At 35.4% G+C, this 16,154-nt stretch overlaps 1 protein-coding gene across 1 annotated transcript; it reads left to right on the forward strand.

Annotated features, from left to right (window-relative positions):
* The first annotated feature begins 480 nt into the window (after positions 1-480).
* Positions 481-15,983, forward strand: LOC125663927 (neuroglobin-like). Its single transcript, XM_048896366.2, has 3 exons — positions 481-715; positions 14,713-14,938; positions 15,666-15,983. Exons 1-3 carry the CDS (start codon positions 558-560, stop codon positions 15,813-15,815), a joined length of 534 nt encoding a protein of 177 aa, XP_048752323.2. The 5' UTR covers positions 481-557; the 3' UTR covers positions 15,816-15,983.
* Positions 15,984-16,154: the final 171 nt, after the last annotated feature.

The raw sequence follows: 16,154 nt of genomic DNA on the forward strand, positions 1-16,154 counted from the left end.
AGCATAGTTCAAGCTATGTTAACGTATTGTTACCATTTGTATATTTTATGATGGAGATGTTAATGACATACCAATTTTGATTTCGTTGGAAAGTTTCACTAATGATGAAACATTTTACACGCTAGATCTATTTACATGGCTATGCTCGTTCTAGGCACCTGGTTTCTATAAATCTCAGGTGTATATAGCCATTACTGGTTGTTGCTATAGCAAAGAGCGGAGTGATGTAGCGACGTCTAGTTGGATTTGGAAATTATATCGTCTGTGTTCCTTGCTGATATCCATATTTAAAATTCCTGTGTATTGTAAAGTAATAGTTACTTACAAAATGTGATATGCCATGTCCTTATATGCAACTACTGGAATGTGGTTACTTTTAAATAAGCATTGCGTGTGAAAGAATCAATTCCAGAAAAAAAAGTGAGGAAGATTAATTTCTCTACAAAACACTGGAGTAATGCATTTATTTTGATCCTTTATGGCAACTTTGTCAATCCAAAGTGAAATCAAAGAATAGCTATTTCATTTTCATTATTTGTCGACAATTACGTCACAAGATGGGAACAGTGGTGACTAGACCACTTTGTGGCGAGGTTAATGATGTAAAAGCAATCACACAACCCAAGCTTTCTGAAGAACAGCTCAACTTATTGGAGAAATCCTGGAATTCCATCAAAGTCAACATTGCAAACATCGGTGTTGTCACCTTTATGAGGTAAGTTGGTTTATTTTACTGCAGACTCAAAATATTGTGTTATTTTGTTGGGGCATACAGGCGTATACTATAGTTTAAAGGAAATCGTTAGAACACAGCACGGAGCTCGCTAGGCAACAATGATATCTTTTGTGAATTCAATTATTTTCTGGAAACAATTGTATTAAATTGCACAATTGTATCATATTGAACTTTAGGCGATAATTACCTCCCGGTATTCATATAAACAGTATATATGTTAACTCGTACAGACAATCACTATAGCGACATATATTGGATTTCTTCTCGTTTAGTCTATGGATCTCTTAATTATCTCACTGGAAGAAAAAAAAAATCTTCAAAATCGAAAAAGATCTTTTTTCGTTCCTTATGACTTCTACTGTGCCGCGAAATCAATCAATTTTTCTGTGAAAGATATGACCAAGAATTAACAAGATTCTTAAGGCTGTTATTAATGCCTCAATTTCATGATGATCAGAATTTCTGAAGGTTTCTCAAGATAAACACCAATGTGTTCTAATTCCTTCCTAAAGATTGATATTCCTTAGAAAGCAACTCTGCGATTAAGATGGATATGAAGAAGACTAAGAGATAACGTTATCATACTATATCAGAATATTTACATTTGCCAATGCACTTCTTTATATGATAGTACTAATGAAATCGATGTTCAATTTCGTGTAACATGAATTTGGTCACGTGATCAGTTTGTTCTTGCGGATGAATACAATCACCGCTTCAAAAGTCAGTTCCTGTACTTTCACCTGGCTTCTTGCTTATGCAATGCAGTTGGGGATTTAGAGTTTTATACCCTTCCCTTTCGCACAAATTTAAATACTAGAAATAGTGTAAGTAAAATTCCAGATTGGCACCCAAAATGGCTGAGTATTTTGGCTAATACTTGACTTTCACACACACCCTTTCGTAAACCCTGGATCCGCCACTGCAATGACATCATAACAGAAAGAAACGCACCAGGATATCTATATAGAGTTTATTTTGTAAACAAACAAGAATTTCATCAATTTATAAAAGAGAAACATTAAACATACCGTTCTGTTGTTTCATTTTGTGCAGTTTTTTTAAAATACTGTCTGCAACTTCTGCATGGCGAATTTATAAAATAAAGTTCTATGATATTGGAAGCGAAAAGATGTAGGCAGAGTTATAAGCTTATTTACTTTATGACGATAAGTTAACCTGTTGTTTCCTGGCAACTGCCATCACGGCTATGACTCGGCATGATCATAAGCGAGGCTGGTTTCGAGGCTCGAAAAATGTATATGTTCATGTCAGGGTACCGGTGCGAGTCTTGATAAAAATCCTACAACAGAAATCTCTCAAATGAACAAAAACTCCATCAGTTCGTTTTTATTTTCTCTTACACACACTGAAGGTAAATAAAGACGCAACCTACCTGCGCTTTGTCTAAATCTGTCCCACTGTCTCTAATCGCCTCATGCATGGCTACAACCGCGAGTCCTAACGATGAACATGCCGTTGTTTCTTTCCAAAAACCTGACTAAGAGCTTAACGTTAACTTGACCCATAATATCCTCCATCAATTCTCTCAGATCCTTTGAATTTCTGTCGAAATCTGTGTTCGCAGCAATTGCATTTTCAACTTAGTAGGCTACATCGACGACAGTTTCTCCATCGCTGATCGCGACCAAATCACATCACGGATGTAGTTAACTCTGCTCTTCTTGTCTTCATTTCAGTTAACTCTACGCTCTAAATTACCTGTATTTTACACATGTTTCATCATTTTTTTTTTTTTTAACATTTTCAATTAAATATCTATATCTTATATTCTCTTTTATATTGTTTCTAATTTTGTATTCGATATTTACTTTAACGAACTATATTTTGTGTTCTACGATCGTTATTTTGGTCATCTGCTACATAATCATGGAAGCTCCGTAAGAACCAAATCAAAATAGAAAATATAAATATAAGAAATAAAATTTCATTTTTGAGTGTTATTGGGATATGACATGAAGTTGGTACGTGATCAAATCTACTATAACGCCCTTCGGGCGTGATAGGATTTGATCACGTGACCAAATTCATGTCATATACCAACAACATTAAAAAATTACATCTTATTTCTTAATTGAAATGCAATACTGTAAGATGCGGGAATCATATAGTACGAGAACAATGATAAGTATTGTAATACACTACTACGAGATTCTGTAAGTATGTCATTCTGTGATATCGTGATATTAGTTGTTGATAGAAAACGCACACACACACCCACACACGAGACTGATAATCTCAACGAGATTCGTCGAGGCTAGATATTTTGACTAATGCCTCTTCCGAATCTCAGACCAGTGTCACACAAGGTGATTCGGGAAATCTTGTCTGAACTTCGGCCGCTTGTTGCGTTTTAAATGCGTTTACCTGAATTTCCTGTTCGCTTCAGCTTTTCGCCTTAAACATCCTATTAACTTCCTATCACAATGAAACCTGCAGTTCTTACCTTTGCCTAATGTAAATCCCTCAGTAAATAAAGTTGGCTATTTATAAAGCCGTTTCAAATGGCAATCTAATTTTAAAAAATCAGATCCTAAGATACGCTCACAATCACTACAATCTTACGAAGAGTATATCTGATCTAAGAAGTCTGATTTTAATCAGATTGTTGCAAATGGCCATTTCTTTTTTACCTTCTCAACACTGAAGAGTTCCGATAGTATATTTCATGGTAGTTTGTACTACGGCTGATGATACAGAATTTACTGAACGACAATTACTTTACACAAAGTATTTAATCATAAAAATTAAAAGCAATAAAAAGAAACTGTTACAGTAATTTTAAACAATCTATTTGAAGGCGACTTTTACGGCGTAACCGTGTTCGAGGGCGAGGCAAAAAGTATTGGCATTATTAACTATATCCGAAATTAGTACCTAACGTGTGAGGACAGAGCTCGATCAAAGCATCATAACTTTGGACATTTGATCCGTCTATTCATCGAACGAGGGAAATATTACGCAATTGATGTAAACAGTGCATTGTGACGTCATATTCAGCTTCAGTTTATTGCAACATAGCCTGCATCGTCGGTTACCCAGGGGTGCTTCTCTCCATCATGAGGGAGCGTGTGTGGACTCAAAACTGTGGTTTGCGACGATGAAACATAGGAGACATGGAACACTCGCGTTAATCGAGGAGTGGTTAATATGATTAAGAAAATAGGACTTACATACATGCACGAGATTCATTTGCGGTTACGGAAATAGCCGAGTAGCTGCGATTGTTTGCAAGAGATTTAATATGGAGAAATCCACGTCCACGCGCTTGTATTCGAATCGACACAATTTGGATCAAAATTTTCAAGTTCCGTTGGTATGGTTTAATTTTTCATTATTTTTCTATATATACATGTATACATACGTGTTACCTATAGGAAAAGCTCCGCTCTCACGGCCCTTCGGTGCATGAGAGGGCTTTGCCCTCTATAATATTGCAACGTTTTACATGCCATAATTGTTTTCGAATTTATCGATAAATACTCATTTCTTTTGTTTTATATATTGAAAAGAATGATATTTCTAAAATTGCATCTATAGCAGTGCAAAATTATCGAAACAGGGCACAAAGAATACGTAAAAACAATTCCTGCATACTTGCAGGCAAAGTTTTCTTTTTGCTGGATAAATTTACAAAAACTACCACTTCTTGGCGTTATACACAGTGAATTTTGATTTGTTTGATTAAAGGGTATATCGTTTGTTTTTCCTGTCAACCACTTCTAAATATTGTATTTTTTGTAGCGAATTTTTTAATGTTGTTTTTTATTACTGTGGTTTGTTATACACTGAAGATTATCGTTGGTACACATTACAGCAAGAGTTGTCGCTCATGTAACACAAGAAGAAAAGAACACAATCAAATAAAAAGTTGTACCCACGGAAGTTACGACATACATAAATGCAAGTGTGATAACTTCGACTATGGGAGATCATGATTCAAACCTTGCAAACGTTTATAATACTTATCTACATAAGGGTTATATGTATTTTTTATGATTTTAATCAAGATTAGAATACACGAGATAATTAGAGTTAGCATCTTTGCATTATTCTAGATTGTAAATACGCATTTCAAACCCCTTTGTACATGGCAAAATATACAGGAGGGTGTATTATGTATTCGCTGGGATGCCATTATTCTATTTAGAGACGTGGATAGGCATAGTCAACATCCACTTCTATTTACAAACTTCATACATTATACAATCAATCAATCCAATTTCTCGATTCATATTTGTGCGCTATGATGTACTGAAGTTGAACTTTTGGTTGTCAAGTTATTTGTATATGCCCAAATAAGGAAGTGTTTACATCAATGGACGAGTACAGAGGAGAAAGCGATTTCGTCGGTACTGAATAGCAGAGTGTAATTTTTTTCTGTCACCATATGGTTTTCCTTTCTTTGTCGGAATGACTCGAGTAACTACATTTTCGCGCTGATTGTCAATGTTTAGGTTTTTCAGTAGATCCACCTACGAGATCTCGCGATAACAAGCATGGCGGAGCAGACAAAGAATTGTGGATGTTGTACATGATAATTAATGAAAAACACCTTTATTAAACATGCCCTAGCGCAAAGTTGGTACTCTTTTTCGTGTAAACAACATTGGAGACAAATAAACAGAGCTTATTACAGGTTATCCACAAAAATATTTTGCACCATTACGAAGATCCGATGGAATTGTAACCCTCTCCCGAAAACGTCAGAATGAAAAAAAAAATCGGAAAGGGCTACATTATTCCATCCAACATACTTCATGAAGTGCTAAGCGTTGCAGTTCTAAATATGGAATTTATTCTCCATTCATTTATGTCGGAATTTCCACCCGTTAAAATAGATGTACTATATTTATTGAGGTTCATACGCACATTGTTCACAACTGCAGCAGATTCTTGAGGAAATTACTATCATTACAATTTGTAAAGATTAAGATATGAAAGGCAAATTATTTTTTTAAAAATGTAAATATATAAAGAGAAAGCAGGAATAAGATATACAGTATAGTCATTCAAATCTGCATCCGTCATCAGTGTATTTTGCATATACTAGTATGTACTTCTGTATCAGATCAGGTGATGTCAAAGTTATATTTCAGGAAGATTACTTTCAAGCTATCCCTGGAATTCTGGGGATCTTTATCGTCCTAATTGCCGAGGATTTTAGCCGAAAGTTCGATGAGAGGATTTGTCTTAATGTGAATTTTTATATCACTTGAGAGTTTTACTCGGAAGTCATAGAGGACGGCAACTGTCAGTCCAAACAACTGCCTTAGATGAAAACTTGATCTAGCTTAAAGTTCGACAGTGCTAAAATTGTGAGGCTAGACAAAGGAAGTATATCCAAACTATCATTAGTCCCGTGGGGATCCAGGTTAGTGTAGGTTCTCAGTACTCCTTGCTTGTCGTAAGAGGCGACTGAATGGGGCGGTCCGCAAAATCCGAGACCCCGTGTCACAGCAGGTGTGGTACGATAAAAATTTTGCAGCCCTTCACCGGCAATGGTGACGTCTCCATAGGAGTGAAAAATTCTCATGAGGGACGTTAAACAGTATAGAACCAAACCAACCCAAAATATCACTAAGACATTTATCTAGCTCATGAATTCCCACACTAGGACTGAAATTGACATTTTTTACGATTGCACAAGGCAAGTTAAAGCATTCGCTAAGCATCATTCATGTTGATTGGAAACAAACAAACTTGATATTGACAAAGGAGACTGTAATTGTGTATAAGTTTATAGATGTTGACGGAGGACAATGATACAGACAGCTGATTGATACCACGGGTTAAGGTGGAAGTGACAGACTTTGTCTCCGGAGTATATAGATTGGAAATAGCTCAGATAGAAACTAAAAGAAGGCTCTAAATCTAGGGGATGATTGGCTCAAATCCATTAGTGGCTTTAATTTTTTTTAATGAAACAAGGCCCTCAAAAAGTTATTGAATCTGAAGCAGAAAACCAAACAATTTTGGTTTGAACATATTTTACTGGCATTAAGACCATTTCTACGCTTTTCTATAATTTCCATGGTTTGAATACACGTGTCTATTCCGATTTAACAAAAAGGGTAATGTTTTGCCACTTTGGGTTCTCACCATCTATTTTGGGCGGTAATGTACAATCTTAGGTCGCAATCTCCAAGCTCACCCTGAACATTTACTGGATCCTCTCCTGTTACTGTTTTTAAAGATACAAATAAAAAATAGTTACTGAATTAATTATTCACAATATTCAATAACTGCAAGATTTATCAGAATGGATATTTGCACGAAACACGATCAAGTCCAGAAATATCGGCTTAGAGAAATTTTATGCCAGTAAAATGATCCCTTTCAATACTAAGTATAGGATTATGATTTGAATCATGCAGTGGGTATTGTATGCTTGTGGAGATATAGTCTGAAGCTATCTCATCAGTATTTCATTTAAGAGCAATTTACTCGCCAGGAAATCCACACGGACGTCAATATCAATTCGTAAACATCTCGACGCAAGTCGAGCCGAATAAATTTACTCTTCCGATCCACTTGAACCGGATATTGTCCGAACAGGTTACATTGAAAGCCATAAGATAATTGTGTTGATTTCGCTTTCAATGGTTATAAAGCTGATCGATACAGGTCCATGAAGAGATCATATAATCAACACAAACTATTCCAGCAAAACTTAGCATATGCATCAAATTTCCCTTTGTATTTAGAGTATCACTGATATTATCAATGTTAAAAACAGACTTCTTTATAGACGAAGAAATGAATTATTGAGAGTGTTTAGATCTTGTGTCCCATCCCTTTGTATTTGTTGTATGTTTAGAGACGAGCGAAGACATTGCAGCATGAACAGTGTATTGTGACGTCGTATTAGCCTCGCTGTTTTTCTTTCAAACCATAGACGTCTACGGTGTGACCGTTGAGACTCGTTTGCTCCATCAGTGGTACAAGCTAAGAAGTTTTTAATTCAACTCGCGTCTGTTTTATCCGTGGTATTTTCAAAGTTCAAACCAACTCCAATGGAGAAATTCGTTTATGAACACAAATCAAATCAAACATTAACACCAATGATTGATTGATTGCATATTGTTTGACATCTCTCGAGGAATTTTTTTTCACTCCCATGGACCATGAAGGGCTGTAAACTTTAGGTCTATGCTCGGCACTTACAGCCTTTGAGCAGAGAGGGATCTTTATCGTGCCACACCTGCTGTAACACGGGGCCTCGGTTTTTGTGGTCTCATCCGAAGGGTCGCCCCATTTGTCGCCTCTTACGACAAGCAAGGGGTACTGAGGACCTATTCTAACCCGGATACCCACGGGATCATAAAGACCAATAGCAATTCCATTTATTTTAATAATAACAATATAATGACCACAATCATAACAATAATTAAAATTTTGATTCTTCGAAATGAAAGATGGTACGACATCAATCTAATTAAAATTAGATCCTTTGATCCGCTCATCTACTATCGCTACACAAGGATCTAACAACTCTCCATAAGAGGTCATCTCAGATTGAACTTTTGCATTGACCAATCAGCGATCGGCTTGAGAATCGTCGGTGCGATTGTATATTCTCGGAAACGACGTCTTCCGAACGTATATATAAACAAGTAAAATGGCTGCGGCCATACCAGCCTCGCCGTCCACACCACGCAGGATATATAGTTTATGTAATATTTGTTGTCTGTGCGGGTTTTCATTTCTAATAAAAGAAGTTGATCGAAACGGTACTGCGACATGGAAGAAGCTTTCGAAGCTGAAACTATACATTTAGTCGTATCATGAGTATTACCTTTGTAGCCAACGCTTAAGTAACTGATACGAGACAGCTTTTTGGTCTGGTCCTTCATCAGGCCTATCAATGGCGAACATACGAGTACATGTCCAGCCTCACGACTAGTTCGTTTCTGAGCTGCAGCGTAAACCTGGAATGGCAACGACTTTCCAAACCCAGTTGGCAAGACAGCAATGCAATCTTTCTTCTTTGTAATATTGCTAATTATTTCCTTCTGTTCCGGTTTCAGAGCGTTCACGCCAAAATCCGGTAATAGTTCTTCGACAATGTTGTCGATTGTAGGCGCCGCCATTTTTTCACACTCCCGAACAGTAGTTTAGATGCGATATTCTGATTGGTCAAGAGATTAGAATTTGATTGGGTGCTATTTTCTCAACAAAGTTCAATCTGAGATGACCTCTTATGGAGAGTTGTTAGATCCTTGTGTAGCGATAGTAGATGAGCGGATCAAAGGATCTAATTTTAATTAGATTGGTACGACATTGTCCATTAATTGATGTAAAATTCCTGATGAAATCTTGATATTTTAAAATAGCTTAAACTTGATCCACCATTATATCATATCATATGCTGCAATAACATATTGGATTACAATAATCCATTAGAGAGGTTTATGCTTAAAATATCATGTCAGTATTAGACTCTTCCTAAACATCGAAATAAATAGAATTGATATGCTTTTTGAAGTGCCTTGAATAAATATTCAGTAATTTAAAACATGCATAATTGAACAATTTCGTTATCATAGTTCTTATGGTGTGAATGTACAGTACCTACTTTTTCTCTCACGAAATTTTGGATAAAATTGAGATTCAACATTTGTAAAAGTATCAAGTCTATAACTTGGTGTCAATTGATTTAAATTCGGATGATGCAATGTTAAACTCTTGTAAATTTACAATAGACAATGACATACAATGTAACTCCACTCTCTTATACGCCAATTGTATCTTGTCAAGTCAAAGTCGACCACTTTGTCATTTTACTACCATGTTTTATTTAAATTCTTTCTATTGTTTTATCATTTCCTTTATAGCTCTTGCAGGTCTTTTATTAGTATATTATCAATGATTATTAGCACAAACATTGTACAGCGCATAGAAACTATTTGTAATTTTGCGCTTTATAAATGAATAAAATAATAATAATAAAAATATTTAATAAGATATTTCAAAGATGGTTGAATTGAACATAAGAAAATGGCATATTCAAACCACCTAGATAAATCTCAATGGGGTGATTAAAACTGGAAAACTTTCCTCCACATGTACGAGTTAGAATAAGAAATTTTTTTATACTCACAAAAACCATGAGCTGAACTCTCAACACATGTACAAAACATACTATTAAAATAAACATGGTTGAATAGTATGGTTATTTCACTAATGAATAAAAATTTAGACAATTTGTGAGAACAGAATTCGAAGCAGCTACACCCACCCAATATGAATTGATACTGTGCAACATAGTGACAGGATTTGTTCTACTGAAAAGTTTAAAGCACTTGAATTGGTTTATCAATCTCCATATGTATCATGAAAGGTGCATTACCTCGTGCTTTACGTCACGTGGGTCTGGGTACTCAGTTATTGACTCATCATAATGCTAAAAAAAAAATTTAAAAAAAAAAACAAAACACCCCACTTTCACTAGAACCCTGTAGGGTCATCGTTTAGGTTTCGTTGAAACATTCACCACTAAAGTTTAAGTGATATATTTATTACAAATTTATGCATTTTAAAATTATCAATGTCGATAGCATGTAATCCATGGCTAACACTTAAACATAACCAAGCTAAGTACGATCTGCATACACTACATTTTCGTACATGTAGTGCGTTTTAAAACTTTGCAAGCATGTAGTGGGACTACGTATCGACCCGTTTTCTCCCTTACAATGACAGGTTTTTTTCTCTCCGTAAAGCTATAATATACTAATATACACTTACCAGATACCAGGGCCGTAAATTACATGGAGGCGGAGGAGGCAGCTGCCTCCTCCAACTTTTGAGCCAAAAAAATTAAAATTTAAAGTTCATTAGAATTTATGTTGTTTCCAATAACTAAGAACATGATACCTCCCTTAAAAAGCATTCCAAATCTTTCTTTTAGAATGAGTTAGTCAAGTAACATCTTAGAAGGCCCTAGAATCAAGGGTGTTCAGTGTGCACAAAATGTGCTCAGCGCCTAATTTCCTGCCTCCTCCAAATTGAAGGTTAATTTACGGCCCTGGATACCCTGCCCCTCCCCAGTTGTGACAGTTGTAAAACAGAGTGTATGAAAATTGAAGATGTGTCACCCCCTTGAAAAACGATTCTATGTGTCTGAATTGTAAATATCTACATAAATCAATAAACAGCAAAGCAAAGTCCGGGTTAGAATAGGCCCTAGGTACCCCTTGCTTGTCGTATGAGGCGACTAAATGGGGCGGTCCTTCGGATGAGACCGCAAAACCGAGGTACCGTGTCACAGCAGGTGTGGCACGTTAAGCATCACTCCCTGCTCAATGGCCATAAGCGCCGAGCATAAGCCCAAATTTTGCAGCCCTTCACCGGCATTGGTGACGTCTCCATATGAGTGAAATATTCTCGAGAGCGATCTTAAGCACATCGTCGGATACCCACGGGTGATCTCGTTTTTTAGACGAGATCACCCGTGGGTATCCGAGATGCGGTAAGCAATATACAATCAATCTTATCTTAGTCCATATAAACGTGTCCGTGGCAGGATTGAATATGTCGATAAAGAACAATTGTCCCCAGCACGTTTATAATGAAGAAGATTCACAAATGCACATCACCCGACCTTGTTAATTTGTAATTTGATGCTAAATGAAAATTTTATGGTATTGAGTATTTTACATAATGATTCCCCCCATCGAGTAATGAGTATTGTTTTCATGAAATCAACTTTGTGAAAATTATGCAGCAAAAATACATACACTTTAGCTAGCAGTGTATAATCAGATATTAAATAGTGCATTAAGGATGAATACCACACCAGAGAAATCTGATATGGATGAAAGTGGAGGATATGTACAATATTTTATAATTGAAAAAAAAAAAATGAAAACCTCGCTAAACTCGAAACCAAGGTCTACAGATCAGCAGTCCACACGTTGACTTAATGAACTACCCAGCTAGATTAGATCTGAAAGGAGTATACAAGTTTATATTTTCATTCTTGGTTCAAAAGGAAGTCAACCATTATTATGAGATGTGTTATTCAGCCTTAATAAAACCTTCACATCGAAAAATCCCTCATATATAAATATAACTATATGAAAGGTGAAGATAACGAACAGTGATCAATCTCATAACTCCTATAAGTAATACAAAATAGAGAGTTGGGCAAACACGGACCCCTGGACACACCAGAGGTGGGGTCAATTGCCTAGGAGGAGTAAGCATCCCCTGTCGACCGGTTTTATCGGTAGTTAAAGGCTGTGATAAGACATTCTAAATACATTTGAACCATTACTCTAAAAACGTCAACAATTAAAGCTGAATAGAGGATGATAAGGCTGGTGACTGGGGAGCATTTGAAATACTCACTGACAACCTGCGTCTTAAAAACGTAGCATGTCTAAGGAGTCAAGCTCGAAGAGTTAACGAACCAATCGCAGCGTACTTGTTCCCATAAAAAACCAGATCAGGTTAACATTACAGGAAAAATAGAGTGTTTTTTGCGTGATGTTTTGTTTTAGACTGCACTATTGATACCATTTTTACTACGAGACATTCGTGTTCTGTCTCGAGTTGTCGTGGACACGAGATTAGACCTTTCCTGAACTTGACATCTTCCCACGGAGATTAAGCAGCAGATAAATGGCTGATTCTGTAGTATACAACTGATAATGTAACTCGTGTCTCATACTCTCATGTTCTCCACGAGATCATACTGAAATAAAGTAATTATTTTATGTGAACAGTTATTAGTAATATGATTATATAAATAGTGAAAGTCTCTTGAGTTATGCATAGTGATCAATGCATGTTTGAAGAACATTTGATGTATGTAATTTAAACCTCGAATTCATGGCTAATGAAGGTTTAGAATAACACCATAGTTATTTACAAATTCAAACAAGCACTTTCTATTAAACTTTTAATGTTGTTGTTTTCTTTGTTCATGTTCAGTGACAATTTGGTACATAACTGTAAATTTCACTTTTCTAACCGAAATCTGTTTTTACTAAGTTTTCAATTTGCAGGTGTTGATAGATGAAGAACCATCATATGAAAGTGATTTAATGTTCAGTAAAAAATAGAATGCACACATGAAACGTGATTTAATGTTCAGTAAAAATAGAATGCACACATGAAACGTGATTTAATGTTCAGTAAAAATAGAATGCACACATGAAACGTGATTTAATGTTCAGTAAAAATAGAATGCATACATGAAACATGATTTGAAACATGGTTTAATGATATATGAATATAGAATCCTTATATAAAACGTGATGTAATGTTCAGTAAAAATAGAATGCACATATAAAACGTGAGTTAATGTTCAGTAAAAATAGAATGCACATATAAAACGTGAGTTAATGTTCAGTAAAAATAGAATGCACATATAAAACGTGAGTAAATGTTCAGTAAAAATATAATGCACACATGAAACGTGATTTAGTGGTCAGTAAAGGTAGAATTCACACAATGAATGTGATTTAATGGTCAGTAAAGGTAGAATACACACAATGAACGTGATTTAATGGTCAGTAAAGGTAGAATACACACAATGAACGCGATTTAATGGTCAGTAAAGATAGAATACACACAATGAACGTGATTTAATGGTCAGTAAAGGTAGAATACACACAATGAACATGATTTAATGGTCAGTAAAGGTAGAATCATCGAATGAAACTTTACCTTATTGTGTATTCGGAAATATGACCACGATTTAGTACACCTATCATGGATCTCCTAGACGTACACAGACCTGTATATTTTCTATGTTTGAAGGAGCTTTTACTGTAAGATATACTGTAAATATATTACATTCAGCGGTGTAGTATTTTTTTAAAGCTTTTGGCGGAAGAAAACTGCTAAATTATTAACATCGCACAATGTCTATTGTTATGGATTAATTTATGTATAGTTGTAAAAGAAAAGTTAAATCAAACCTAAGCCAAACAAGAAAACATGATTTCCACTAAATATCGTTTATGCCAAATATATCTGCATTAACTGTGTGTTTTCTGCTTCGTTTCTATTGAAATCCATTGCTTGTCATTTGCAAATACGAAGACTCATTTTATTTCAATCTTGTTAGCTCCGGTGTTTAGTGCCGTCTGTATAATAACTTCGTGACCTACTTCGCGGCATGGTTGAAATCCTTGGAAAATATGTTTTATGGTTTACTTTATGCATAAGTATGATATATAATTCTTACCTATATTATACAATGGTTTAATCTATGTGTTTAGAGTCTGTCCTCATTGGGCTATTTCACATTGCCATCGTTCACCTAAGGAAATCACTATGAAATGTGGAGACAAGTCAGGGTCAGGTGATTTTCAGCTGTTACGTTCAAATAAATGACAGGTCAATAATATCTATATTTTATGTACTCGAAAGTATGTATTGTATATATATTTAAGAAAGATACTGAGGTATTTGAATAAGAATAAAATGTTTTAGTTTGTTATAGGGATGTGAAAGCAGCTAATGTTTGTGACCTTTATCTCCCGTTTAACAAACCAAAGAAAACGTTCCATTGATAAAATAATGCAATTGCAGCATTTCCAACCAGAATTTATTTTCAGATTTCTTAGCTTTATATTACTAATTCTACTTCAGAACAAAGGGAGATTTAAAAAATAAAACCATAAACAGCAACGTGTTGGGTTTCAACGGTCAGACACCAGATGGCAGTAATCGGAACTGATACCGTGCAGGGTTTCTTCTTTAATCATTTTTATATTGTCTTTGCAATCCCCGATTGGTCTTTTTTTTATATAGAAAATCCTTCACAATATTTTCACAGACAAGTTTCATTTAAGAGTGAGCCGGATGTTTCAGTGATCTTGATATCTTGATTTATTAAATTTACATTAAAATTTCTACTATAAACTAGATGAATATTTCTTCTCAAACGTAACTTTTCTCGAATCATATATACATATATACATGTAAATGTATTTCAGCTTATTTCAAACCCACCCCGAGGTACAGGATGCGTTTTTGCCATTCCAACAGTTGGCGAAGGAAGACATGGAAGAAAGCGCCATCTTGCGGTCACATGCTCTCCGTGTAATGGGGACGGTGGATAAATGTCTGACTCGGATTCGGACCCCGGAAAAACTTCAGAATCTCATGCATGAGCTTGGGGAGAGACATAAGAATTATAACGCCAGATTTGACATCATAGATGTAAGGTTATACAAATGCCCGTATGTAATGTAAAACAACTTGCCTGACCAGACTTTCTCATATAACACATTTGTTTATACTGACACGTCAAATACATCATCAGATACTAGTCATACATGTACATGTAAAATAACACTGTATTTATCTAAGAAATATATTTCATTTTGAAAACACAAGAGGGTATGAACTCCGACACTTGACGCCGGCATACTTCATAAAGCACGATAGCGCTTCTTAAAAAGTATGGCACCGTGAAGAGTTCCAGGTCATACCCTCATGTATTCCAAAAATGAAATTAAGTTTTTATATCTACATTCTGCTTTTATTTGTCTTGGAATTTCCCGTCGTTAAAATAGACGTACTATATTTATTAAGATCTATACGCCCATTGTTTGCATATGCATCACGTTCATAAGGAAATTGCTATCATTACAAATGGTAATTAAAAGATCATTAGAAATGTAAATATACGGACACATACTGACATATGTTATCATGCATTACAATTGCAACGCCAGATACTACCATGCATGCAAATTCAATATATTATCTCCTAAAAGAGATGCAGAAAAAATATCGCATATAACAGGCTAAATGGAGAAGACGTTCAAGGTTTATTAGTAAATCACTTATTTCAATGGTTTTCAAATTTTTTCTTTTTGTTTTGTTTTCTTTCCTTTTCTTCTTTTTGTTAAGAATGTATTAAACAGTTTGTTCTTTATTTTAGATGGTAGGGGAGCAGTTTATATTTGCCATTAAGCCTCACCTTCAGGACACATGGAACAATGATTTGGAGGAGGCGTGGATACAGCTCTTCAAAGTCCTGTGTTACTTCATGAAAAAAGGAATGAGGAGTTTTAACTCCCGCACTAATTAAACAGGGCACGTGTACATCGATATGATTGCAATGCAAATCATCACAAATCATGACCTACAGAACGAAATGTAATATGACTCTCCTCCTCTAGGATTCAAAAGGTCCTATAGAATAATGCTAAAATGGAACACAATGCTACGATGATTCTCTGCATTTTTAAACAGAACAATGTCATTTTCCAATTGTTTACATTCCAAAATGATTTTGCTATTGACAATTTACAAATACGGAATGTATTGCAGGATAACATCAGCTTGAAATCACGCTGCTGAAATACCAACCAGGTTGATATGATTATGATTTTAATTTCGTTTGTAACACTGAAATTTGATTGGCTGA

The sequence above is a fragment of the Ostrea edulis genome, chromosome 1 (genome assembly GCF_947568905.1).
Source record: "Ostrea edulis chromosome 1, xbOstEdul1.1, whole genome shotgun sequence".
Lineage (NCBI taxonomy): Eukaryota > Metazoa > Mollusca > Bivalvia > Ostreida > Ostreidae > Ostrea > Ostrea edulis.